The sequence below is a fragment of the Pleurodeles waltl genome, chromosome 1_2 (genome assembly GCF_031143425.1).
Source record: "Pleurodeles waltl isolate 20211129_DDA chromosome 1_2, aPleWal1.hap1.20221129, whole genome shotgun sequence".
NCBI lineage: Eukaryota > Metazoa > Chordata > Amphibia > Caudata > Salamandridae > Pleurodeles > Pleurodeles waltl.
The window spans coordinates 337,680,897-337,707,744 of record NC_090437.1 but is presented as its reverse complement, the minus strand read 5'-3'; the positions used below and the strand labels follow the sequence as shown (position 1 = coordinate 337,707,744).

Here is a 26,848-nt window from a genome sequence, read left to right as displayed (position 1 = left end):
ACGTTCAGAGCCATGCATGTCTTCTGATAGTTACAGATGTATTAATTGTCCGTGCAGCTGTATCTGCAGCGTCCATGGAGGAGCGGATCTGGTTGTTGGAAATGGTCTGTCCCTCCTCAACCACTTGTTTTGCCCTATTTTGTAGGTCTTTGGGCAGATGTTCAATGAGATGTTGCATCTCGTCCCAATGGGCCCTGTCATAGCGCGCAAGTAGTGCCTGGGAGTTCGCGATGCGCCACTGGTTTGCAGCTTGTGCTGCGACTCTCTTACCAGCTGCATCGAACCTGCGGCTTTCTTTATCTGGGGGTGGTGCATCTCCAGATGTGTGGGAGTTGGCCCTTTTCCTAGCTGCTCCTACAACGACAGAGTCTGGTGGCAGCTGTGTAGTGATGAAAACCGGGTCTGTAGGAGGCGCCTTATACTTTTTTTCCACCCTTGGTGTGATTGCCCTACTTTTGACCGGCTCCTTAAAGATTTCTTTTGCGTGCCGGAGCATACCAGGGAGCATAGGCAGGCTTTGGTATGAGCTGTGGGTGGAGGAGAGTGTGTTGAATAAAAAATCATCCTCGACCTGTTCTGAGTGGAGGCTTACATTGTGAAATTGTGCTGCTCTAGCCACCACTTGAGAATACGCGGTGCTGTCCTCTGGTGGAGATGGCTTCGTAGGGTATGCCTCCGGACTGTTATCTGACACTGGGGCATCGTATAGGTCCCATGCGTCTTGATCTTGGTCACCCTGGCTCAAGGTGGTGTGAGCTGGGGAGTGTGATGGAGTTTGTGCTGGTGAGACGTTAATCACGGGCGGAGGAGAGGGTGGTGGGGTAACTGTTTTCACCACTTTCGGTTGTGGTGTCTGTTCAGTTTGGAACTCCAACCTTCTCTTTCTTCTAATAGGGGGAAGGGTGCTTATTTTTCCTGTCCCCTGCTGTATGAAAATACGCTTTTGCGTATGGTCCACATCAGTTGATTGTAGCTCTTCCTCAAACCTATGCTTTTGCATTTGGGAGGTTAGCGAGTGCTCTTCTGTATAAGAGCCTGAAGCTGGGTCGGTTGCAGTTTGTTTCGGGCCCGAAACTTTGTCTGCGTCTTTTTTCGGCTCCGAGGTGACTTTTTTCTTTTTCGGGGCCGAAACCTGTCGGCGCCGATCTTCTTCGGGGCCGCTGTCTCGGCGTCGAGCCGTGTCTACACCGGCATCTCGGTGTCGATGCTCGTCTCCAGCACTTTCTCGGTCCCGAGAAGGCTGCGTGCCGGTGTCTCGACCGGAGTCGGACGATCTCGGCACTGTTTGGGCCTTTTTCGGTGCCGACGGTCGGTCACCGAATTTATGGGTGGAGCCATGGCCTGGTGGCAGTGGCGTCCCCTGGGCCTTGTAAATCTTCCTCTGAGTGGTTTTCGACGTCTTACTCACGGTTTTGTGTATCGTCGAATCCTTCGGAGTCTGAGTCTCGGATCGAGAAGGTACCTTCCTCTTCTTGTTCCTCGAACTCTCGGTGGGCTGTCGGCGCGGACGCCATCTGGAGTCTTCTGGCTCGACGGTCTCTGAGTGTTTTTCGGGACCGGAACGCACGACAGGCCTCGCAGGTGTCTTCACTGTGCTCAGGTGACAGGCACAGGTTGCAGACCAAGTGTTGGTCTGTATAGGGGTATTTATTGTGGCATTTGGGGCAGAAACGGAACGGGGTCCGTTCCATCGGCGTTCTTCAGCACGCGATCGGGCCGACCAGGCCCCGACGGGGGATCGAAAAACTACCCCGAAGGGCACCGGAGCTCTTCGATACTTCAACGCGGTGTTGAATCTAACTACGCCGATCCCGAACGCAACAATACCGCCGAAAATCTTCCGAAATTAGCTATCTTTCCGTTCCGAAACTCGGAGCGACAGGAACACGTCCGAACCCGATGGCAGAAAAAAAACAATCGAAGATGGCGTCGACGCCCATGCGCAATGGAGACAAAAGGAGGAGTCACTCGGTCCCGTGACTCTAAAGACTTCTTCGAAGAAAAACAACTTGTAACACTCCGGCCCAACACCAGATGGCGAGCTATTGCAAAACATGCGTATCTACAGCGACAGATGCCATCGAACCATGTATTACCTAGCCATCTTCAAAAAACAAGTTACTTCTCTGGGACTACAATTCACCAGTAATGGGACTGTTCCTGTATTTTACACTTCCCATATTTCCATTTCGTAAGGCGGTTAATGACTACAGTAATTAAATATGGCAGTTTGATAAAACAATTAAAATGGCAGACCATCTAGTCTATTCAATATTTCATGGCACATGCAGGCAGGACCAAGATCCACAATGCATTTGTAGTCGTAGTCTTAGTCTATTTTTCTTGAACATATTGTGAAGCTATTTTGTGACCTTGGCTGCACCCTCAACAAGGGTTTGTATTTTTCGGGGCTTTTAAATTTAGTATTTTCAAATGTTTAAAGGTTTGCAGGATGGGGGAATACAAACCAGTCTCACTTCTCCTGGTCATCCTGTTGCGATTCATTCATAGGCGATAGGTGTATGTTTTGTAGCAATAAAACACTTGCAGACACTGTTCGTTCTCAATGGCCCCAAATACTTTGGGTTTCCTGTTCTGTTAATTTGTCAAATGCAGCATTTTAAGAAACTACAGGGACTTGACTCTCACTGCAAATGGTAGATGAGGTGAAAGGAAATCAGGTTCAGCACACAGGGTGACCACTGCCGGTTTCCTGTGGCAGGTGTAGCTTCAGAAAAGCCAGTCAATATTGAAATAGGTGTTGTCTTCATGTAACAAGTGTAATATCACAAGTAAAAAGCACATTAATTTTACTTGGCCAGCAAGCTGCTGTCTGACTTGTTCACGAACATCTTCACATCTTCTTGTATTTGGTTTATGTTTTGGTGTTCCTCCATGGTTACCCTGCAAAATAACAAAAATAAATTTAATCAATGCACAACAATCCTGCTAAAGCTATGATGGAAACTTCTAACTGCAGATTCCTCACTTTTAGAAAACTCCCCAGGAACCAAACAGGATATGGAAACAATTCAAAGCAGTACTTGAACACGCTTCCAGGGGGCACTGTGCAGCTTCATTCTGTCCTGAAGTGGCAGAGCAGCATATAAGCACCAACCCTATACACCACTTTATCCTTTCTTTCTGAGCTTCTGAATACAGATGCAAACTTCTTCCTGTTTCACTGGTATTGAAATATTTTCAAATTCAAGTCCACCGAGCAAGGGAACAACGTCTCCACCTTAAACTAGTGTTCAAACCATGCCAGGAAGATCAGAAACAGATGTCAGAAATTGGCCAGTAAGAGTTGTGCCCTTGGTTTTTGAGCTCAGGGCATGACTCCAAGCTGAGCGATGTGTGCCTTTTCACCATAAGGAATCCAGGAGATTCAAATATAGGAAGAACTCACAGACCTCATGTAAGTCCTGCTCCGGTTCAAGGGTGTGGGGACCAACGCCTGCTCTCAATGCAGTTCCTGCGACAGGTAGTCTTCCCAGTCAAAATCATACAGTGAGATGGAGTCCAAACCAAAGAGGAAACACAAGGCAAAGCAGGACTGCACCTCATCCTGCCACTCAAGCTAAAGAGAAGTCACAAGGGCATCAAGGTGCCCCTCTACCTCTCGATCCCCAATTGAAGAGCAGAATCCACAATTGAACCAGATATACCTACAGTTCCCCAGGCCACCAGTGGCACCACAGCAGGCTGAGATCTTTAAGGAGGCCATGATGAATACTTTAGGCACTCTTCTGGCTCTCCTAGTCATGCCTTTGGGCCTCATGGTCCCGCAGGGCTCTTCAATCAGGTTACTACCAGCGAAATCTGTTCTCTGCAACATATGAGGCCCTAGAAACTGCATCTGCTAACACACAGTCTCAGTGTAGACTTGGATTCCAGGTCCAAAACGTGTCCAAGTCCTTTGCTCTTTGACGCCAGTTCAGACATTGCCAGAGGAGGACCCAATGCACACCCAAATGTCAACCCAGAGGCAAATCCACCTTAACTCATCATGCTTAACTCTATTCCATGCACCTCGTTCCAGGACAGACTGATTTAGACAATATACCACCACTTCCACAGGGCTGTTCTGAGAGGCGCATTTGTCTTTTTGATTCTGACCAGTCTTTTCCTCCACCTCAAGAGGAAAATGGAGATAATGGGAGTGATTTACACCCATGTTATGACAACACTTTATACACTGATTTAAAGACGACAATGTGTGACGCTTCACCTGATAAATGGTTGACTTCCCTACCTTGAGCTGCTAACAGAAGAGAGTGATTCCTTTTTTGTGGTAATTAGATATGCTGCTGAGGTCCTGGACCTACAACTACCTTCTGATGAAGTGAACAGGCAGGTGCCCAGATGCCATAGACCAGCGGCTGGTGATCATGATTTTCCTACACAGCATTCAACTCCTGAGAGTCTGGTGGGCTAAGCTGCCAAAGGCAAGGTGAACCCTAACTCATTCCACATGACTCCCCACTTCCCAACCACACAAACAGGGACTAGAAAATTATTAAAGCATTCAGATAACAAATATTCAATTTGGCCAGCCTGGGCTAGTTTGCCTACTAAGTCCACATATGCATGAAATCTGGGACATGGACAGCAAGATCTTGCCAGCAGTCTAGGCAGAATTTAGAGCCTCCTTGCCTCAATCCATCCAAGATGCGCCCAAATAAGTTATTTAGGCTAGTTTGGATTCTACTAATTGCTTAGCATCCATTATGGATATGCCCTTTGATGGTTCTAGCACCTTCAACGAAAAAGCTGGTTTTGCTTTAGAATGCTTTAAGGAAAGCCAGAAAATGCACACTATGGGCCTCTCAACTACTGCCAGACAGTTTCCTCATGAGATTCAGCTCTTTCAAGACTACCACAGAGGCTTAGCGGACCGGCTTCTCCAGCCCCAGAACCTCCCCCTTAACTGCACCTTCACCACACCACTTCTGCTGTGAATCTGGAACTTTAATGGCCAGGGATCAGGCAATGCGCAGGTCATCATGCCCTTTGTTCTTCCCAGTGACCCTTTCCTGCAGCATTAGCAACCAAGCCACTTTAGTTCACCTTTAACAGTTGGCGACAGACCAGTGGACACCGGATGAAACACTTTCTGCCAGGGTAGTAATCAATCACATCTGGCAGATGGTTCTTCCAAGATCATTCAGCTGGGCTATGCCCTTCTGCTTCTTTCCAACATGCTGTGGCTTCCTCCCAAATCTGAGTGGCTTCCAGAGGAGCACCAATCCATTTTCCTGCAAATGGAGTGAGCTCTACTGTCTGAATGGGCTATCAGAGTTCCAGACTAGGATGTGCACTTTCATGACCCCAACCTACAGTGCCACAGATGTCACCTGCAATTTATGGAAGGACAAGAGCATTTTCAGTTTGCCACACTCCCCTACAGCCTTACCAAAGTCCTTTGTACACAAACAAAAATGATGGTTTCCACTTATATTTAGAAGTTGGGGATACCAGTTTTCCCCTACCCCAATGACTGACTGTTTAACGTATCTTGTCATAGTTACAGACCACTTCCAGAGGACAGTGAAACTCCTGATCTCTTCGGGTTTCTCAATCAACGAACCGAAGCTGCACCTGGCTTTCGCAAAATCTTTCTTTTACACAGCCATTTTGGATACAGTGTAGTTCAGGGCCTTTAATCTGTCACAAAGAGTCGAGGACATTTAGTCTATGACCTGGTGTTTCAGCCTGGTCCTGGTTCTCGGCGAAAGCCTAGAAGAGGCTTCTTGGCCTGTTAGCCTCACGCATATTTGCTTGACCATTTCGTCAGTCAGCATCTGAGATCTGAAGTTTCAGTGGGCCTAGTACAAAGGATGCTTGTTGGATGTCATCCGGGGTTTGAAGGAGATTGCACAACATATGCACTTATGGCTGCTTCATCGCAAACGGACCAGCGGCAGACCAGTTCTCCTTCCGCACCTAAGCCTGACAGTTGTGATAGATCTGTTGCTGCGGGATAAGGGGAGTCATTTAAGAGGTGGAGATCAGAGGACTCTGGTCACCAGCAGAAATACAGGTTTGTATCGCTCTGCTGGATCTGTGTCTATTCGTCTAGCACAAAAGGTCTTATTACCTTTCATCAAGAAGAGACTGGTTCAGATTTTCACAGACAACATCAATGTCAAGTGGTAGCGCAAAAAGCAGGGCAGCATGAGGTCCTGTGTCAGGAGGCTTTGTCCCCTTGGCGGGCTTGGACAATCAAGGTATCGCCCCGATTGTGAACAGCCAGGTGGGATCCTTGACCAAAGCGGACAGTCTCAGTCGGCGGCACCTGGCAAATTGCCAATGACAGTTGCACCCTGAGGTAACACAGGGAGTCTTCCAACAATGAAGAGAGCCCTAGCTATATATTACCCACACATTTGAGGACGTTCAGGGCAAAGTAAGGTAAGGCGATACACAAAAGGTCACTTTGTCAAGTTGGCTAATCCTGATCTACTATGCACTGGCCAACAAGCAGCCCCCGGAAGAATAGAGGGCTCATTCCCCCAATGCCAAACTGCCACAACTCTGTTGGCAGGCATGGTGCCTGCCCTTTGCTTCTGCCAGGGCAAGACGTGGGTGCTAATAGACATTCACAAAGCACTACTACCATGACAGGTAGTCAGACATGAAGGGAATTTCACCTATTTTTCTGGTCTGAGCCCATTACACAGACGTTCCACAGTTGGGATGGTCCATTCTAAAGGTGAGTTATCTGTGGTTATAAAAATCCATCAGAAGAACAAGTTACTTACCTTTGGTAATGCTTTTTTCTGGTGGTTAATTTAACTGCAGATACTGCACTGCTCTTCCACCTCCTTTTTCCTTGGAGTGGTTTCTTCTTACAATATAAAAGGGTGCCAAATTAAAGATCTGCATACTGGTACCTTCAATTGGTTTGTGCTCTGCATCAGAGGGTATGTAAAGAGTTGAGCAAGTAACTGAACAAGGAATGCAGGGGTGGCACTTATATGCTGCTTCACTTCGTCACTTTTGGGTCGGAACAAAGCCAATAAGGAGCTGCAGGACGCCACCTAAAAGGAGTACTGCTTTGAAAAGTTTACTGATCCAGCATAGCACTGGTTGAATAATCGAAAGGTGAGCTGTGGTTAGAGTAATCACCAGAAAGTTACCTGAGGCAAGTTACTTGTTCATTAAATTAACAAAGCTTATTAAAGCACTTTGACCAGATTTTAGAACCTTTCCTGTAACAATTGTGGAAGAGATAAAACACATAAAAACATTTAAAGCAGAGTAATTTACAACAAGAATTTCAATAAAATATTTTCCTTGTTAGATGTAATCTACACAGCTAATACATCCTAAAAACCACGAGTTAACCAAGGTATTTTTGTATGGATCTGTTTTACCAACTTAAACCTAGTCCGCTCAGCAGCTGAGAGTGGAATGAGTGCTAGGGGGGAGCAGGGACGTCACACCAGGACCCCAGATGTCCGATCTCCCACTCTCTCTGCAGCTAGGGCAATGTGGCATCTTGCCCTGGCTGAAGAGGGTGGCACATAAGTAATCCCAGGGCGTATGGAGGACCAGCGCTGCTCCTGAGATAGGGGGCACGCACCAGTCCCCAGTCAGAGCGCCCAGTGTGCACTCTTCATCTGCAACTTCTTCAGGGGAGCACGTTTCATACACACAGGCAGATTAAGTTGGGGTAAGCTGGTACTCCGGCAATGTGGAGTCCTCCAGCACGTGCTCACTTCAGGAGAGGGTACAGTGTTCCCCGCACGCTGAGAAGCAGTACCGCGCTCCCCCCTCTATATCTTCAGGCACCAGTACCAAAGTATAGCGGGGCTCCAGACGGTATAATTACAGGATCAGGGGCGGCCAATGCACAAAAATACTCCCCACAATGACCACTGAGGGAACACTAAGCGGAAAATGCCAGGCAGTAGTAGGGAGACCAGCACATCAAGGTGCTAAATGGCGGTTTCTCTTGGCAATCCTTTGGCAGCCCCTAGTCAAGGACCAGGCTTGCAGCAGGGAAACAAGCAGAGGAGCAATCCTGATGAGGCCACCCAGCAGATACCAGGCAGGAGGCCAACAACCAGAAGAGCAGTCCAGATGAGTCCTTTATGCAGTCTAGCAGTCCTTCCGGCAGTCCCCAAAGTGCTCTCTCTGTCAGGGGAGGAGCCCCTTCTACTTGTACTAAAAAATGCCTTTAACTTCAAAGGCAAGAACACCACCCTTTCAACCTAGCCCTATCTCCACACATCAGTAGGGGGTATCCAGTTCACTGTGTGAGGGCAGGACACAGCCTTTTCAAATATGTGTGAGCAACCCTCACTCTCCCTAGCCCAGGAAGACTATCAATATGCAGAGGCCTCTTCTGTCACACCCAGTCCATACTGTGTTATGGCTGTATGGAAAGTATGCACTATGTGGAGCTGTCACTCTGCCCCAGACGTGGACTGGAGTCAGGCTGCAAAAGCACTAGAGTTATAAGCACAGAGAAATGCCCACTTTCTAAAAGTAGCATTTTTACAATGGTAATAAACAATCCACCTACACCAATAAGCAGGATCCCTCACTACCATTCCAAACATACTTAACATGCCCACGCTATTTCTCAAAGATCAGAAGGTACTACTTACACATGCTAGAGCATTTCCAATGCAATCTTATGAGAGGGGCAGTACCCGCAGTAGTGAGAAACTAAATAGGCTGTTTGTCACTACTAGGACATGTAGTACATAACGACATACGTCCTACATTTTACATAAACAGCACTCTTCCCATAGAGCTAGCTAAGGCCTACCTTAGGGGGGGATTTATGTGTAGCACAAAGGGAGTTTAGGCCTTGACAAGTAGTTCGACTTGCCAAGTCAGGGTGTCAGTCAACTGTGAAACAGGCCCTGCAGTCACAGGGCTGAGATGTTTGAAAGGCTACTTTTGTGGGTGGCGCAATCTATGCTGCAGGCCCATTAATAGCATTTAATTTGCAGGCCCTAGGTATGTTATACCACTTTAAAAGGGACTTGTAGGTAAATTAAGTAAGCCAAACGGGTGTAAACCAGTTACACCAAGTTGTAGAGAGCACATACACTTTAGCACTGATTAGTAGGGGTAAAGTGCTCAGAGTCCTAAAGCCAACACAAAGAGGGTCAGAAACATAGGAGGAGAAAGGCAAAAAGTTAAGGAATAGCTCTACAGAAATGGGCATTTCCAACAACTACCCTCATTAGCTTCTAGTTCAGAGTTCATCTAGCAGTTCATTACAATATCAATCCTCAAGTCCGCTTACTCTTGGTGAGAGCACTGATGTCCTATGAAGAAGAAACATTACCAACGGTGGAGCGCATGTGAACGCAGTGGCTTAGTTGCTATGGCAGAGGTGGATGTTAATCAGGTGGAAGCAGAGGCTGCAAAGGTGGAAGTGGAGAAACCGAAGGCTGTTGTCTGACCAATAAGATGGACTGACAAGGCATAAGCTGCATTGGCAGGGGGCGGAAGTTGCCAGCTCTGCACAGTTTCTCCATGATCTGCTGGAACAATGTACAGAACTCCACTGAGCAACGTACAGTCTGTGGCTCTCTGGGGTGTTATCTGACTAAAGTTGGTTCAAGGCTGTGAGATGAGGGAGTGAGTATGGCTCAGTGCCAGGGGTACTCAAACCACTGACAAGTATTAATGTTAGGGGACTGCAGAAAAAATAATAAAATAGTAATTCCCTAACAAAAGTATAACCCATTACACATCAAGGACGCAAGTGGGGAGTGACCACTGTTACTTCAAGGACCCAACTTACCAAGCCACCAGTCGCCTTTCAATCCCCCTCTGCAAGAGTGGCAGATTCAGAAAGGTTGTAAAATGATCTTACCAAATGCAAAAAAAAATCCAACACAGGCTCATGCAGAGCAACCCCTGGTGGTGTTGGCGTATTCAAACTTGGAGGGGAGACCGGTCTGTCCTTCTGAAACACGGTGATCTCCACCTGCGTGACTGCTGCGTCGGTGGAGTTGGTGGTGGGTAGATTGGTAGACAGGACATTGCAGCCGGTGCCTGTAGGTTCCAGTGAAAGGGCTCCTCCACTCCAAGGGAGATTCTTGCTGGTTGGTGAAGTGCTGGCAGCCCTCCGAGACGTTTGGAAGATTCAGAGCTGCAGGATGAGTTGGGGCCTTGTGATTGTCGGGACCGCAACAGGTAGGCAGGGTTATGCCCCATTAGTGTGCAGCCAGGCCACAGTTTTTGAACTGGACGGATCTTCTTTGTCCTACTTCTTCTTTAGTCAGTCAACCTGAATTCCTAGTTGTAGTAAACTGGACTTCTTTGCAAAGGTGTCCCCACTTTTTGTTTCCTTTAGAACTACTAGGTGAGGTTTTGTTATATTTGGCTGCTTCCTTTGCTAAAATGTGACAAAGTATGAGTGCACGTTCATCAGTTAAATAAATGTGGAAAGGTAACATTTACGACTTAATTTATTCTCAAAACACAATATAAATATGGATAAATACAGACAAAAATAAATAAAAAATACCATAAAACCGGGAGCCATAATTATGAAACATGTGCGGGCATGTCTGCATGAGCAGATATGCCCCTGTGTTGCCCAGTACTAACACTAAATATTACAAGTGTCCGGGCAGCAATCTTAGAACATATACTGGACACAGGTTGTCACGAGTGATCCAGCTGCATGAAAAAAAGAATGGTGTTTGGTATCAAACACATCGTCTTAATAAATCAATACTGATGCCAGTATTGAATTTATTATGACATGCACCCAGCTGGGACCTAAGAGGTGCCCCCTGAAACCTACTAGTCCATGGGTACTTGCAAACATTTCCCCAGGGGCCACAAAAACTATGGTCTTTGGTGTGCCTGACGGCCGCATTAATGCTAGCACGGTGGGAGTGGGGCTTTCTGAACAGTTAACCTTGGCAAAGGGGAATCAAATCACATGTGGTGTGGTCAGTGAGTCATGGAGTTATTTTTAGAGTTTTCTGCACTCTAAATTAAGCCCCTAGTATCTAGAGGAGTCATAGGTTTAAAAATACTGTATTATTCTTTATCTGAATTGCTATCCTTCTACCCCATCTGCAGGGGTGAGCCTTTCTGCTTGCTATTGCTACCCCGGGAGAGGCATGTGTAAAATGGAAGAAATGTGATTACTGAATTGAAATAAAATAGAATTGCACCATGTGAAACCAGAAAACCTAGGATCAATCCTGGCTTCCCCACTTGCCCCAATTGTTTGATCCTAGGCAACTGTCTAATTTCACTTTGCCTTCTTTGTCTTCACAATGAAATAGAAGAGCACCTTTAAAAACACGAGTTCAGGATATATGCTGTACAAACCTCACGAGTTTGATTAAATACATTACAATGTTGTCCATTTATTAGAACAACCCTGACCCCCCAGAGGGTTCCATGTGACAACTGACTTGCCTCTTATGTTGTAAAGGTGTGAGGAGGCATGAAAATTAGTGCCATCATTTTTTTTTTTCAAACAATCAGTTTTAAATAAAACGTTTCTGAAGGCACTTACTTATTCTGATGTAACTCTTCTGCATGTTAATGAAATAAAAATTTTGAATTCGACATATATTTTGCACGTTCATTGCAAGATGTACTGAAAATTGAACGTGTCCCTAAAGTTACGTTTTGCAGGACACCTTACATGCTTCTTTTCTTTTACTACATTTAGCCTGTAAATAAACGTTTTCCAGTTTAACATCGTTTTGAAAGTTAGTACATTCTGAAGTAAAAAAAGAGGCCAGTGCAGTCATTCAGCTCAGGGCGGCATGGAGCCTCCGGGCCATATTTTCAGTACCATGGCACTAGTCCTTTCGTGTGCTGGCTGACTGGTATCAACCAGTCTGCCACCACAGACTGGATTCTGACCCTCTGGATGTGACAGCCCCGCCTTTAGAGGTCAGCAACAATGACTGCTCTAGCAGGAGGTGTAATCACCTTTGCCAGCAGGATGGCTAGTAAATATGAATACCACGGCCTGGGTCTTCAAAGTCCATCTGCCTTTGATACCCCAGCTTTCCCAGACCTGGGAGAGGCAACCCCCTGCCCTGATGCTCATTTGGCACCAGGACAGGTAGTGTAGGAAGCTGGCTATCTATGTAGTGTACCAGTGTATGGGGACACCGTGCAGATAGTCCAGAGCAACCCTTACTGGCTGACAGATTAAAATAACCCTAAATGCTCTTTTTGTGGTAGTGTGGGCAATCAGTTTAGACTTATCAGAGGTCCTAGTTCTGCTATCATCAAGATGGCAGACTTTAGAGAGTTATGTCAACATCAGGCAGCTCACCTTACTGGTGGGACAGACCTGAGAGGTGGACACGCCTCTCTTACTACTACTTTTCCAGCCTGTCCATGTGCCAAATGGGCCCATGGCAGGGGAGGGAGGGCACACCTGCCTTGGAATGCAAATTTGCAAGTCATCCTGTTGGGATGGGTGTGCTAACACCTCTGCCAGGGCAGGCTTTTTTCCTTTTTGCCCAAGAGCAAAGGCTCTCATCCTTGGGGGTCAGAAACGTGTCTGGTGGTGGCAGGCTACTTAGAACTAGTCAGCCAGCACAAGGGTACATAGTAGGTTTTTCAGGAGGGCACCTGTATTGGTGCCCTCTGGGTGCATGTATTAATAAATCCATCACTGGCATCAGTGAGGGTTTATTATTACGCAATGTTTGAGAAAAAGAATCCCTATTTTCAGTGAAGCCATCTTGTAGATGTGGAACTCGTATTGACCAGTGTCTAGTAGCACATGTACTTAAAATGTCTTCCTTGTTTACTCACTATGTCTGAGAATAAACAAAGACATCTGAAAGTGCAGATACGCTCCTGTTATATGTCCTCACATGCAATATAATACATTAAGGCTGTGTAGGAAACTGGCCTGCTGTGTGGTGGATACCTATGGTACTTACACCTTATACCAGGCCCAGGTATACCCTCTTAGTGAAGTGTAGGCAGGAGACTAGAAGACAGGCTCTCCAGAGGCAGCTGTGGATGAACAGCCAAGGCTTATCTAGGAGACATGCAAAGCTCATGCAATACCACTATAGTCACACAGCACTTAAACACATGAAAGAAAAAACTCAGTTGTCCTTAAAAAAAAAAAAAAAAAAAAAAAAAAGGCACTTTATTGTTGGAACAAATAACCAAAAAAATACTAGACAGGTAACCCACCCTTATATATACTAGCAATCAGATATAAGCAGAGAAAAGGTTAGAAAACAGTGCAAACAGTAATAACCAACAGTGACCCTAGGGGGAGCACAAACCATATACTAAAAAAATGGAATGCGAACAAGGTACCCCACACCTAGGTAAGTATAATGTGTAGAGGGGAGCTGGGAGTACTACAAAACCACAGAGGTAACAGTACCCCCCAGCGACCAGTAATGCAGGAGTAAAACACCGGGCTTTCCTCAAACGACCCAAAAGGAGGAAAAGAAGAAAAGACACAGATGACTGCAAGAGAACCAGCGGTGGATTCCTTAAGAAAGGCAGCCAGTGGAGAGAGGGGACCAAGTCCAAGAGTCACAGTGGTGTCCAGGAGGAGTAGGAGGTACAACCCACCCAGCTGTGGATGCAGGAGTTGGTCGACGATGAATAAGAACAGGTCAGCACTGCAGCCATGGAGCCAGAGAAGAGTTTGTGATCAATGCAGATGAAGCCCCAGGCTCAAAGAAAGATTGTAGACAGGTGTGGGTGCAGGAATTCCTCCAACACGCCTTGGCAAAGGCAAACTCGCAGTTAGTGGAAAATAGGTGGTGCCGGGGACCAGTAAGGCCCAGGAGGACTCAACCCAGGAGGAGGAGTCACAGGGGATCCTCAGCGTTGCAGAGTCCACAGGAGCAGAGGCAGCACCCACACAGGACGGGGAGACAGGAGTCGCAGAAGAGGCCCATGCAGCACTACAAAAGAGCCACAGAAGAACCACGCAGTAGGCTGTGCTTTGCAGGATGGTGTGCTGGGGGCTGGAGCTAAGCGTCGCCTGAAGATCCCTTGGAGGAGATGCAAACAAGCCTTGGCAGCTGCAAGAGACGTGTGGGTACGGTCTTGCATGGGAAGGCAAAGGCTTACCTCCACCAAAGTTGGACAGATTACAGAGAAGACCAAGAGGACTACTCCGGACCACCACCGTGATGCAGGATCCAGGCAGCTCAGCAGGAGAGGGGCTCCATGCAGCCGGTCGTAGCTTGCTGTAGGTGCCTGCGGTTGCAGGGGAGTGACTCCTTCAACTCCAAGGGAGATTCCTTTTTCTTCTTGTTGTGCAGGCTGAAGAGTTGTAGTCTTCTGAGGATGCACGGCCAGGGAGATGTTGCAAAGCTAACAGGAAACAAAGTTGAAGTAGAGTCTTCATTGTAGCATTGTCTGTCAGCTCCTGAAGGGTTCAGTCGCAGTTCCAGTGGCCAGAAGTCGAAGCAGAGGTTGCAGAGGAGTCCTGCTGGAATCTTGCAAGCCGAATCGAAGGACCCACCCAAGAGAGACCATAAATAGCCCTGAAAGGGGGATTTGGTCGCCTAACCAGGTAAGCACCTATCAGGCGGGGGCTATGGCGTCACCTTCCTGGCCTGGCCACTCAGATACTCCCAGAGTTCCCTGCCAACCTTGGAAACAAGGTGGCAAAACCCAGGGATCCTCTAGAGGAGCTCTGGACACCACCCCTGGGGTGGTGATGGACAGGGAAGTGGTCACTCCCCTTTCCATTGTCTAGTTTCGCATCAGAGCAGGGACTGGGGGTCCCTGAACCGGTGTAGACTGGTTTATGCAGGGAGAGCACCAAATATGCCCTTCAAAGGAAACCAATGGCTTGAGGAGGCTACCCCTCCCAAGCCAGTCACACCTATTTCCAAAGGGAGCGGGTGTTACTTTCCTTTCCCAAAGGAAATCCTTTGTTCTGCCTTCCTGGGCTTGATCAGGTAAAGCAGCGGGAGGGTAGAAACCTGTCTGAGGGGTGGCAGCAGCTTGGGCAGCCCAGAAAACCCTGTAAGACTGGTGGTAGCAATGGTGGGGGTACTCTAAGGAGCCCCCCAGAGTGCATGGAATCATACTTCCAATACTTGCAAAAGTATTGGGGTATGATTCCGACATGTTTGATACCAAGCATGCCCAGGTTTGGAGTCACCATTATGTAGCTGGACATAGGTAGTGACCTATGTCAAGTACACGCATAAAATGTGAGGAGAGAGCAAAAAAAACTGAGGTCCTGATTAGCAGGAATCCAATAGAGACAGTCAAACACACTAACAGGCAGAAAATGGGGGTAACCATGACAAGGAGGGTACTTTCCTACATGCTGAAACACCAGCATCTGGGTGATTTACATAAGCTGCATGTAGTGGTAGGAGACATGGCACACAGGCTGTGGGCCATGTGTTTTCACGTTTAGCTGCACCAAGACACATAAGAACAGATGACGGACGGAATGTGGAACAAATTAAACATTCACCCCAGTCACAGATCTGGGTTCAATCATTCATTTTTTCAGCCCACCATGCCACCCCAGGTTGGATCCACCCATACGCAAATCCGTCTTGACCCTGTTCCCCGTGGGAACAGTCTAGCCTGAACCGCCAAGCCAGGTCCTTCCTGGACTGGAAACAAGCAACCTGGTATTGATTTGGTCGTACAACCCTTCATCAGCCAGGCTAACTTGAATCCAGTGGCAGTGAGCACAGTACCCACGTTTGAGCATACCTTTCCCACTCAAGGCGAATAAAGCAAGAACAGATTGGTGGAATGTGAAACAAATCAAACATTCACCCCCAGTCACAGGTCTGAGTTTAATTCTTCACTTATTCTGCTCACCATGCCACCCCAATATGGACCCAGCCATATTTAAACAGTTGTGACCCTGTTCCCCATGGGGCTGCAATGGCCCTCTGCCAGGTGAGGGGTCACTGATGGTGGCACAATACATGCTGCAGCCCTTAGGGACCCTCTTTGGTACCCATACCATAGGTACCAGGGGTACAATTTGCTAGGGACTTACAGGGGTGCCAAAAGTATGGCCAAATGGGGAACAAGTACACAGTTTTAGAGAAAGAGATCTGGCACTGGGGACCTGGTTAGAAGTGACCCAGTGCGTTTTCAGTCAAAATTGCATCAAATTCCAGGTAAAACGTGGGGGTGACCAGATCAAAAAGGGTCACTTTCCTACAGTAACTCTTAATTAGCAGTGACCAGTACATACCTTGAAATCGCTTTCCTGTTCACTTGAGATACCTAGTAATCTAACTCGATATCTCATGGGCTTATCTGCTCAAGCAGATATCCCTTTACATAATATATAATGCACCGTGCCTTAGGGCTCCAAGGCCAGCTGTATGGGTGACATTATATGCAGTGATTCTGGCATGGTACACAATGAGTGTGCCATGTTGTGTTTTCCATAATATTTATGTGCATCCTTTTTTCGGAGGTGGACCACTTCCAGCTGACAGAGATCCTGGAGAAGAGCGCCCCACCCCTCTAGGGACACGTCTGTTGCGATGACAGTCTGCTACCTATGATAGGAATGTCAATCCCCTTGCTACATTGTCTTTCAGAGTCCATAATTGCACAGATGAGACCTTACCTAGGGTCATTTGAATGACATCGTCAAATGATAGTCAAAAGGACCCTTATAAATTAACATCAAATATTGCAAATCATGAAAGTCTGTTAATACAATACAACTTTACATCTCATTTTATAACATTATATTCCTTACACATATATTCCCTTACTAAGAATTTACATATATATTTATTATTATTCCAGTCCTACTGTACTAGAGAAGTGAAAAAATAAAACAATGAATACAATTAAATTGTCGCATGGGCTCTCATTATCCTAAATGAGACTACTGGATTTCTAGGTAGCAGGATCGTTTTCCGGTGTGGGGGACTGAGTCTGACCCACTTGGAAGGACCCCTGTCCCCCTAAAACCGGTTTTGCTCCGGCTAACTAGCAGTGCCTCATCTCTCCCAAGGGGAAGGGATGATTGGGCAGCCGAGCGCATGACATCTTTGGAACTTCTCAGGGAAGTCGTGGTCACTCAGATCCAAACCAGCTCTCTCATTTACAGTATGATCTCATATACAAATGACAAAGGCAGTTTGAGTTTTATAGATTTTTTAATAAAACGACTGCATTTTAGATATTAAGGCGTGAGCCGCAATAACCAGAACAATACAACACAGTAGGATTGAAATAGTCACGAGGAGAGTGAAACATAAGAATAACGCTATCATGGTGTTAATAATTTCTATTCTCTCTCAGCTAGTTCTATTTCAAGCACAGCAGGTTAAGCTTCTAACTTGCCTTTCAGATTCCCTGGGAAGCCATCAACCCTCATACCTGAGCAAAGGCCTGTGATCTGGTTCAGCATCTGCAACAAGGCAGTCAGCGTCTAGTTGTGGTTCCCTGGTCGGAATCTCCCTCTTGCGTGTATTAGGACAAGGAAGTGTTTTTATAACTAACATGTCAGTGTGATCACAAAATGTCCCTACGCAAGAATGCCAAAGACTAAACTCCTACCACGTCTATCGGCAATGTACCAGACTGTATCCTTGACTGAAGCACAGCGTGAACAAGAATGTGTTATTGAGAACTCCAGTGCTGAAGTAGGCTAAACAGTGTGACATAAAAAATAAAACAAGGCAGCAGAACTGGTTATTTGAAAAATAACAGTGCGAAGCCGAATAAAAAGCATTTAGAGCAAAGTGCACAGAGGCTCTAAGCTGCGAGCAAAGGAATAAAATACATCCAGGGCAAAGTGCACAAAGGCCTAAAGCTTGAAGCTAACGCGCAAAGGATACATAAAACTGACCACACTACAAAATAAAATGTACCCTCTCGCAAGCTTTACTCTGTCTCCCTATCACCCTATGTCTATCAATCTATCTTCCATCTCCACTCTGACTCTTCCCAAACCCATTCTACTACTTTGATCTCCAAAATACCCCTGCCTAAGCTCTTCTCTCCTGCATCTAGCTAACCTCAAACCTCAGTTTACTACTATGATCTCCCAAACAACCCATCTAAATTCTTCCTCATTTATCTCACATCTGACTTATCCAAAACCCTTCTACTACTATGATCTCCATAACCACTTTCCACAGACTCTTCCATCTCTCCTTTACTCATCCCAAGCCTCATTCTATTACTATAAACTCCAGATTAACACTTCTGGATTCTTCCCCTCCTCTAGCCCTCCATTACTCTAGTCAATCCAACTAACAAACTCACACATCCTCCAAATTAACTCATACTTTACTGTACTATACTAATCCACCACTAAATCCTCTGGGGTTCTGGAGTAGAGTGCTACTTGCCGAAAAGTGATTTAACACCTCGTCAGGGGTGTGTGGCACAATGGTTAGAGCGGCAGACCCTGATGCGGAGATCTGTCCCGGGACCAGGGTTCAATTCCCGCCTCGGCGTGTCTTCGGCTCAAAACCTTTGGACCAAATAATTCTCACCTAGGTGCCTAATCTAATTAATGGGTCCCACTCTGTAACTCTGGGCAATGGATTGCTTAATCTCCACATCGGCCCTGACAGCGCTTGGATGCCTGGCTTCACCGTGGGGGTTGTCCAGGAGTTGGTGCCTCACAGGGAAAAGCCAGGAGGGGTGCCACAGCGGTATGCGTACAGCGTCTTGAGACCCTAATGGGTGAGTAGTGCACTTTACAAGTGCGAAATTTACATTTATTTACATTTATATAAATACAATTACATATGATAGCGTCAAAAAATATAGTCAAATGATCCCCAAACTTGCTTCCACTGTCTAGTTCTTCCTGTAATGGACACGTTGTAAGGAAATGGCTCCTTGGCATGGTTACCCCCTGACTTTTTGCCTTTGCTGATGCTAAGTTTTGATTTGAAAGTGTGCGGAGGCCTGCTAACCAGGCCCCAGCACCAGTGTTCTTTCCCTAACCTGTACTTTTGTTTCCACAATTGGCACACCCTGGCATCCAGGTAAGTCCCTTGTAACTAGTACCCCTGGTACCAAGGGCCCTGATGCCAGGGAAGGTCTCTAAGGGCTGCAGCATATCTTATGCCACCCTGGGGACCCCTCACTCAGCACAGACACACTGCTTGCCAGCTTGTGTGTGCTGGGGAGGACAAAACGAGTAAGTCGACATGGCACTCCCCTTAGGGTGCCATGCCAACCTCACCCTGCCTATGCAGTATAGATAAGTCACCCCTCTAGCAGGCCTTACAGCCCTAAGGCAGGGTGCACTATACCATAGGTGAGGGCACCAGTGCATGAGCACTGTGCCCCTACAGTGTCTAAGCAAAACCTTAGACATTGTAAGTGCAGGGTACCCATAAGAGTATATGGTCTGGGAGTCTGTCATACACGAACTCCACAGCACTATAATGGCTACACTGAAAACTGGGAAGTTTGGTATCAAACTTCTCAGCACAATAAATGCACACTGATGCCAGTGTACATTTTATTGTAACATACACCCCAGAGGGCACCTTAGAGGTGCCCCCTGAAACCTTAACCAACTACCCGTGTAGGCTGACTGGTTTTAGCAGCCTGCCACACTCGAGACATGTTGCTGGCCACATGGGGAGAGTGCCTTTGTCACTCTGTGGCTAGTAACAAAGCCTGTACTGGGTGGAGATGCTTATCACCTCCCCCTTGCAGGACTGTAACACCTGGCGGTGAGCCTCAAAGGCTCACCCCCTTTGTTACAGCGCCCCAGGGCATTCCAGCTAGTGGAGTTGCCCGCCCCCTCCGGCCACGGCCCCACTTTTGGCGGCAAGGCCGGAGGAGATAATGAGAAAAACAAGGAGGAGTCACTGGCCAGTCAGGACAGCCCCTAAGGCAACCTGAGCTGAGGTGACTGACTTTTAGAAACTGTGGTCTGAAGGATGTTGCTTACAGCCAGGCTTGACTTCTGATCACAGTTGCTCCAGCTAACTACAGAAATCTGGTGGGGAGATATCAATAGTGCAGTCTATAATCTCCGCAGCAGCTCATTCTCCCTCTTACAGAATCTTTTTGGCATCTTCCTTAGAAACTTCTAGCAGGTGGTCTTTAAATTGTGACATATCCGACCACATCTACCGGTCAAATCTTCCTAGTATTGCTAGAGAATTGGCTACTCACACAGTGAGAGCTGCCATGCTAGGAAGATCCCTGCCAGTGAGGTCAAAGCAGCGCCCATCTCTATTCAGTGGTGTATGTAGGAAAGTACCCTCTTTTTGGCATAGTTACCCCAACTTTTTGCCTGCTGTTAGTGTGTTTTGACTGTGTTCACTGGGATTCTCCTAACCAGGACCCCAGTGACCGTGCTCTCTCCCTCTAAATGTGGTTGCTTACTACTTAGCATACCCTACAATTAGCATACTGGTGCCCCCATATAAGTCCCTAGTGTATGGTACTTGGGTACCCAAGGTACTGGAGCACCAGGGGCTCTGAAGGATGCAACTCCAGTTCCATTACACTTGACTTTGTAAGTGCAGGAAGCCATTTTACCCGGGTAATGGCTACATATTGGTAACTCCGAACCTGGGCATGTTTGGTATCAAACATGTCTGAATCATACCCCACTACTGTTGCCAGTATTGGTTGTATGATTCCATGCACTCTGGGGGCTACTTGGAGAACCCACCACAATGCTTCTACTAGTCTTCTGGGGTTTTCCGGGCAGTCCACGCTGCTGCCACCTCTCAGACAGGTTCATACCCTCCTGCTGCTTGACCAGCTCAGGCAGAGGAAGGCAGAACAACAGAACAAAGGATATCCTGTTGGAGAAGGAGTTAACACCCTCTCCCAAGGAAATAGGTGTTACATGGCTTGGGAGGGGCGCCTCCCCAAGCCACTGGTATGCTTTGAAGGGCACATTTTGTGCCCTCCTTGCATAAACCTATTTGCATCATTCCAGTGACCCACAGTCCCTGCTCTGGTGCGAAACTGAACAATGGAAAGGGGAGTGACTACTCCCCTGTCCATCACCACCCCAGGGGTGGTGCCCAGTGCTCCTCCAGGTGGTCACTTGATTCTGCCATATTGCATCGAAGGTGTGCAGAGGCCCCTGGGAGCATCTGAATGGCCAGGTAAGGCAGGTGACATCACAGCCCCCTCCTAATAGGTGGTCACCCTGCTAGGTAACCAATCCCCCTTCCTAGACTATTTAGGGACTCCCTCTCAAGTGGATCCTCAGATTCGACATGCAAGATTCCAGCAGGACTCCTCTGCATTGTTTACTTCATCTTCTGGCCACCGGGACTGCAACTGGACCCTCGAGGAACAGACAATCTGCAACTACAGCGATGACTCAGTTCTGCAACAGTGGTTTCCCGGCTCCTTCCAGCAACTGCAACATTTCCCTGGCTGTGCATCCTCTGAGGGTGACAAGTCTTCAGCCTGCACAAGAAGTAATCTCCCTTGGAGTGAAGGAGTCACTCCCCTGCATCCGCAGGCACCAACTGCAATGACGACCGGCTGGGTAGATCTTCTCTCCTCCAGAACTGCGTGGGTCCTGCATCACAGGTGGTGGTCTGGAGTGGTCCCCTTGGTCCTCTATACCAGTTATCCAACTTGGGAGATGGTAAGCTGTTTCCTCTCCTCGCAGGACAGTACCCTGTGCACACCAAGGCTAGTTTGTGCCTCATCCAAGGGATCTTCAGTTTCCAGGTAGCCCTGGTTCCCAGGCCTACTTCCTGCAAAGCACAGTCTCCCGCCTGCTGCTCCAGCCTCTAGAGGTGTGCTGAGTAGGCCTCACTGCAACTCCTATGCCTGCTGCCCGTGGGTAGTCTGTGGGGTTGCCTCCTCTTTTTGTGACTCCCAGCTGCTGAGGGTCACCTCAGACTCCCCTCCTTGGGTTGAGTCCCCTTGACGTTGCTGGTCCTCTTCAGCCTTGCAAAACCCTCTCCTCCGACACTTACATTTGCCAAGGCTTGTTGGTGGTTTTCCAGCACCACTGACCGACTGCATCACGACCGCCGACGTGGGACATCACTTCTGGAACTCCTCTTTTGCTCCTATGCTGCACGTCTGACATTTTTCATCTACCGTCAACCTGGTCTTGCATCCACACAAGGGTGGGTAGTTACTCCTACTCCATCACGAACTGGACTTGGTCCCCTTCCTCTGCAGGTCCTCTTCTGCCAGGATTCACCTTTGATTTCTTCCAGTCTTGTCTGGGTCTTGCCCAGTCCTTTTCCAAAGACCTCCTCTTGGTTTTGGGAAAAAACAGGTACTTACTTCTGCTCTCCTGGTTGCTGGGGGGCACCCTGGTACTTACCTCTTGGGGTTCCTAGTTCCTCCAGCTCTCCTCTACCGATTCCACTTCCTTGGGTGAGGTACTGCCTTTCACATTCCACTTTTTTAGTATATGGTATGGCCCTCCCCTAGGGCCCTCACTATTTGCTATTGCTTTTACCAATGCCTATTGCTTCCTATGCTATTTCCGGATTGCTAATGTGTATATAATAGTGTGTTTACTTACCTCCAGTTGGGGTTTTGCCTATACAGTACTTTAGTATTTGTGTTACCATATTAAAGTACCTTTATTTTTGTAAAACTGTGTGGTTATTTGATGTGTGTAAGTGCTGTGTGACTACAGTTGTATTGCATAAGCTTTGCACGTCTCTAAGATAAGTCTTGGCTGCTCATCCACAGCTACCTCTAGAGAGCTCTGGCTTCCTAGAGACTGCCTACACTTGACTAAAAGGGGAAACTTGGATCTTGTATAAGGTGATGACATTACAGGTGCTCACCACACACCAGGCCACCTGCTTACAGGGTAGTAATAGGTGTGGAAGGATTCTCTGAGCGACTGAGCTGCTTGACTGATAACCGAGCCAGGCGTTAATCGACATCATCTGGCGCCTTATATTTTTCACCCAGTCTGGTCATGGCTGTCGATACAGTGGCTGGGTTCAATGTGCAAATGCCCTCTTGCCAGATGAAATCTATTATGGTAATAGCCTTTACGGACTTCTGCATGGGCTCCCTAAAGTCCTCAAGGATACAGTCCTTTCCGTGATATTAGTGAAGCCACCTATGTCGTTTGGTGACAAGTCTACTGGAGGGAGAACAGGCGAAGATGGTGTGCGAATTACATGATAATCCCACTCAGTAGTGGCTGATGTCCCAGATAGAGACATATTGGAAGAAGGCATTAACAGCGTGAGTGGTGCCTTTTGTATTCGTCAACTGTGGATCTGCAGGTTTCGTCATCAAAGACGGTCTCTTACTTTTTTTTATTTTTTAAAACAGTTGTAGGCATTTTAGCGGCGGAAACTGTTGACAAGGGTCTCCCTGATAGAGTCATTGACGTGACTGTAGTTGTAGGCATCCTAGTCGACAATATTGCCATCAGTGTCTTCAGCAATGGTGCTGCCGTTGTCAGTGTGTTCGTCAATGAGTCCGATGGTGGTTTCGTCAATAATGAGGTTGTCAATGATTGATTAGATGGCTGCTTTAGCGTTGGAGAGACAGGTGCCTTCTTTGACGGTGCAGTCAACAGTAATCTGCATGGGAGGGGCTTGGCCTGACGCAGATTGCGACAGTGGCAGAATAAGGAACTCCTGACCCACAGGCTCCAATCCAACTACATCCTGTATTGCAACCGGCCCCAAAACACATCAAGGGCGATGGGAGACTCATTTGAATAAGGGGGCACCTCAATTGAGCCGTGACAGGCAGCGGGCGGGCTAAACAGCGGTGCTGGAGCGGCAAAAGATGGAGGCCGCTGCAGCTTAGGCCGGAGTCGAGTGAGAAGACCTTGTGTCACGGAGGCAGCGGCGAGGGCCTGCTGACTACTTGGCTGCTGCGAGGGCAAGTGTGGGAGATACGTGGATGCTGTGACAGCGCTGTGTCACCAGAGCGTGAAACTGGTGTAGAGCTGACCCGAGGAGATGGAGAGGACCTAGGGAGTCTTAAGCTGTGATGCCGTTGGGCTAGGGGTTATGGGGGAGTGGGGGACAGGGCACGGAGACAGACAACATATTTTTGTTATATACTTACCAGATGGAGGCCTGAGTGGCGAGAGGAGAGGGAGCCATCTGAACTGGGAGGCCTGTGCTAGAGGGCCGTTGCCCTGCCACCCCCCATCCACGACATGTGCAAAGGCTAGGATGCTGTCTTTTTGGTAACCTCCAGTCCTAGGGCGGCGTAGAAGGGGGAGCAGTCAGAGAGATAATAAACTAAAACTGAGGGGGAGGTAATCCCCTGCTACTGGCAACGGCTGCCCCTTGATCGAGAGGCCCCGGCGGTAAAGGGCAATAACTAGAAGATGGTGCTGGAGATGGAAACTGAGGGGAAGCGCCCTTAGAGAGGACTAATGGGCTGACCCTGGGCTTGGGACTCCCCAGCCTAGACCCTGCATAGAAGACTCATGTAAATGGGACTGGCTTGATAACGAGAGAGGGAGACGAAGACAGAAGGCACAGACAGCGTGTAGCCCGGGAATCTCCGTGACAAAGAGGAACTGCTGAATGTTACGAGTAAAATTGAAGGGAGAATTGCTCAAGCTCTGGGGCGGCCACAATGGGAAAGGCTGCAAGAAAGAAAGACACTACCCCGCCAGTGGATGAGGAACTAAGAATGGAAGACAATGCACAGCAGGGTCCAACACTGCAAGATGTCATTCAAGCGATAACAGCCATGAGGGAGGCATTAGTGACCAAAACAGACACTCCGGGGGCAGACCCCAGCCTACTTAGAGAGGACATCGCCGGCTGGCAGAGCGAGGTACCACCGCAGGATGAGAGGTAACGGGAATACCACCAGCGGTAGTGGACCTAACCACTCGACTGAATACCATGGAAGCAAAAGTGAAGACCTTAAAATTGCAGGCTGAGGATGCAGAAAAGAGATCCCAATGCAATAATATCCGATTGGTGGGACTGCTGGAGTGAGCGGAAGGGCATAGTATGATAGATTATTTAGAAAACCTTACTCAAGCTAAGCTCCCCCGGGAAGGTTTGTACCTCTTCCTCTGCAGTGGAGACAGTGGTTCCTATGCAAGATTTTGACCCTGGATCTCTGCTTCCAACACAAGAAGCTCATACAGAAGATTTGGAGTCTGACTCAGCCTCAAATAGGTCGAGCACTTCTAGTACATAACTGCCTCATGTTACTCCTAGAACCACAGACAATATCATTTAATGCCTGACCGCACTGCCGTCGAAGCCCGTATCACAAACTGGGGGGCTCCAAGTACAACTCTGCAATTGCATGGGACAGAAATTAGCTGATGAACACAGCTGTGAGATGCACAAGTTTGCCTGTCATAAGCTCCTGGGTGGGGCTCTGGATTAGGGTCTCGAGCTGGAGTCCCAAGATGTTTGAACATGCATGTTAAGTGGAACAGTCCATGTTCTATGGTCAGATATGGCCTGGTTTGGACGGGGGCTTGATTTGTCCCAGGGGAAGGGTGGGGGGGGGCAATAGTTGAAAGTTAGGAAGTTGAGTTATTGGGGGTTTAAAAGATTAAAAGAGTAGGAGGACAGAGGCTATGGGCAACTACACTATCAGAACACCACATGGACCCACAAATTAGGTATAAGATAATTTCCTGGAGTATAAGAGGCATACCTACCATGTCAAAGAGATATAAAGTATTCTCATATTTGAACAGGAGAGGCATACATATAGTGTTTCTCCAGGAGACATCTCACTGCCCAGGAGGGGATAGCGCTACTACACAGATGGCGACGCCAGGTATATTATACAACCTACTCTGCATTTGCAAGAGGAGTCCTCATCTGGGTAAGAGCGGGGATTCCCTTCCAGCACGTGGCACACATGATCGATCCAGAAAGGAGATATGCAGTGGTTAAGTGGGCGGTTGGAGGGCAGGGACTTGGCCCTCATCAACATTTGAGCTCCAAAATACAGAATAGGGTCCTTTTATTACTAACTTATCAAGAACCTTAGCGCATTACATGACAGTTCTTGGGGCGGACGTAGGGACGGACAGATCGCATCCCCCCGATAAATGAGTCCCCAGCTCTGAAATTGGCCCGGAGTTTCCTAAATTGGCGGCAGGACTGGGGCCTAATAGACTTGGTGAATGACATCCCCACACAAGGGACTATTCTGTTTTTTCCAGTCTGTATAGCCTACACTTGCGGCTGGATAAGTTAAAATGTTCCCCGGATGTCCATAGCAGGGTAACGAACCCAGAATATTTAGCCAACATGATCTCACACCATAATCCGATCCTCATGAGTTGTGACTGGCACTGCACTAGATCTAGGACACCCACATGGAGGCTTAAACCTGGAATGTTAAAAGACCAGGTCTTTGGAGAAGAAATAGGACAGAACATAGACCGGTGTTTTGAAACTAATGAAGTGACTGCGACAAGCAAACAAGGAGAGGGAAGCAAACAAGGAAACGCTGAGGGGCCAGTGCCTAGTGAAGGGTATGGGTGTGAGTGCGACGTTAGCACCGCTGAGGATGAGCTGTGCTAGCTTGAAGGGCAGGGACAGGAGGGTCCAGATCAACAACCACTGTTGGATAAGAGGGAAGAGGTAGCGACTAAAGTAAAGAGACTTTGCTGCTTTGATTATGGAGGTATATGGCACCCACTAATGTGGAGAGACAGGGCAGGCACCTTGCTGGCTTGGCTGGCCAACCCCACTAAGAGGGACTCCAATTCGAGAAGTAGAAACTGGCAGGGGCAGGCGAGAATTTAGGCAGGAAGAGATTAATGGCAGTTTCCTCCAATATTACACAAAACTTTATCGAAGTGCCTGCACCTGAGGCAACAGCAGTGAGGGAATATTTAAAATGTTTAGACCTACCATGCCTTTCTTGTGACGAGGCAGAGTAACTTGGGACGCTATCACACAACAGGAAATTAAAGCAGAAATAAAGGGCATGGCCCGGGGAAAGA

At 47.8% G+C, this 26,848-nt stretch overlaps 1 protein-coding gene across 1 annotated transcript in view; it reads right to left on the bottom strand.

Moving 5' to 3' along the window:
- HAUS6 (HAUS augmin like complex subunit 6) overlaps positions 1-26,848 on the bottom strand; it is a 356,865-nt gene that overhangs the window by 67,327 nt on the left and 262,690 nt on the right. The window contains exon 17 of the mRNA XM_069239436.1: positions 2,815-2,904. Within this exon, the coding sequence (XP_069095537.1) occupies positions 2,815-2,904 (90 nt within the window). The remainder of the gene's footprint in view (positions 1-2,814; positions 2,905-26,848) is intronic.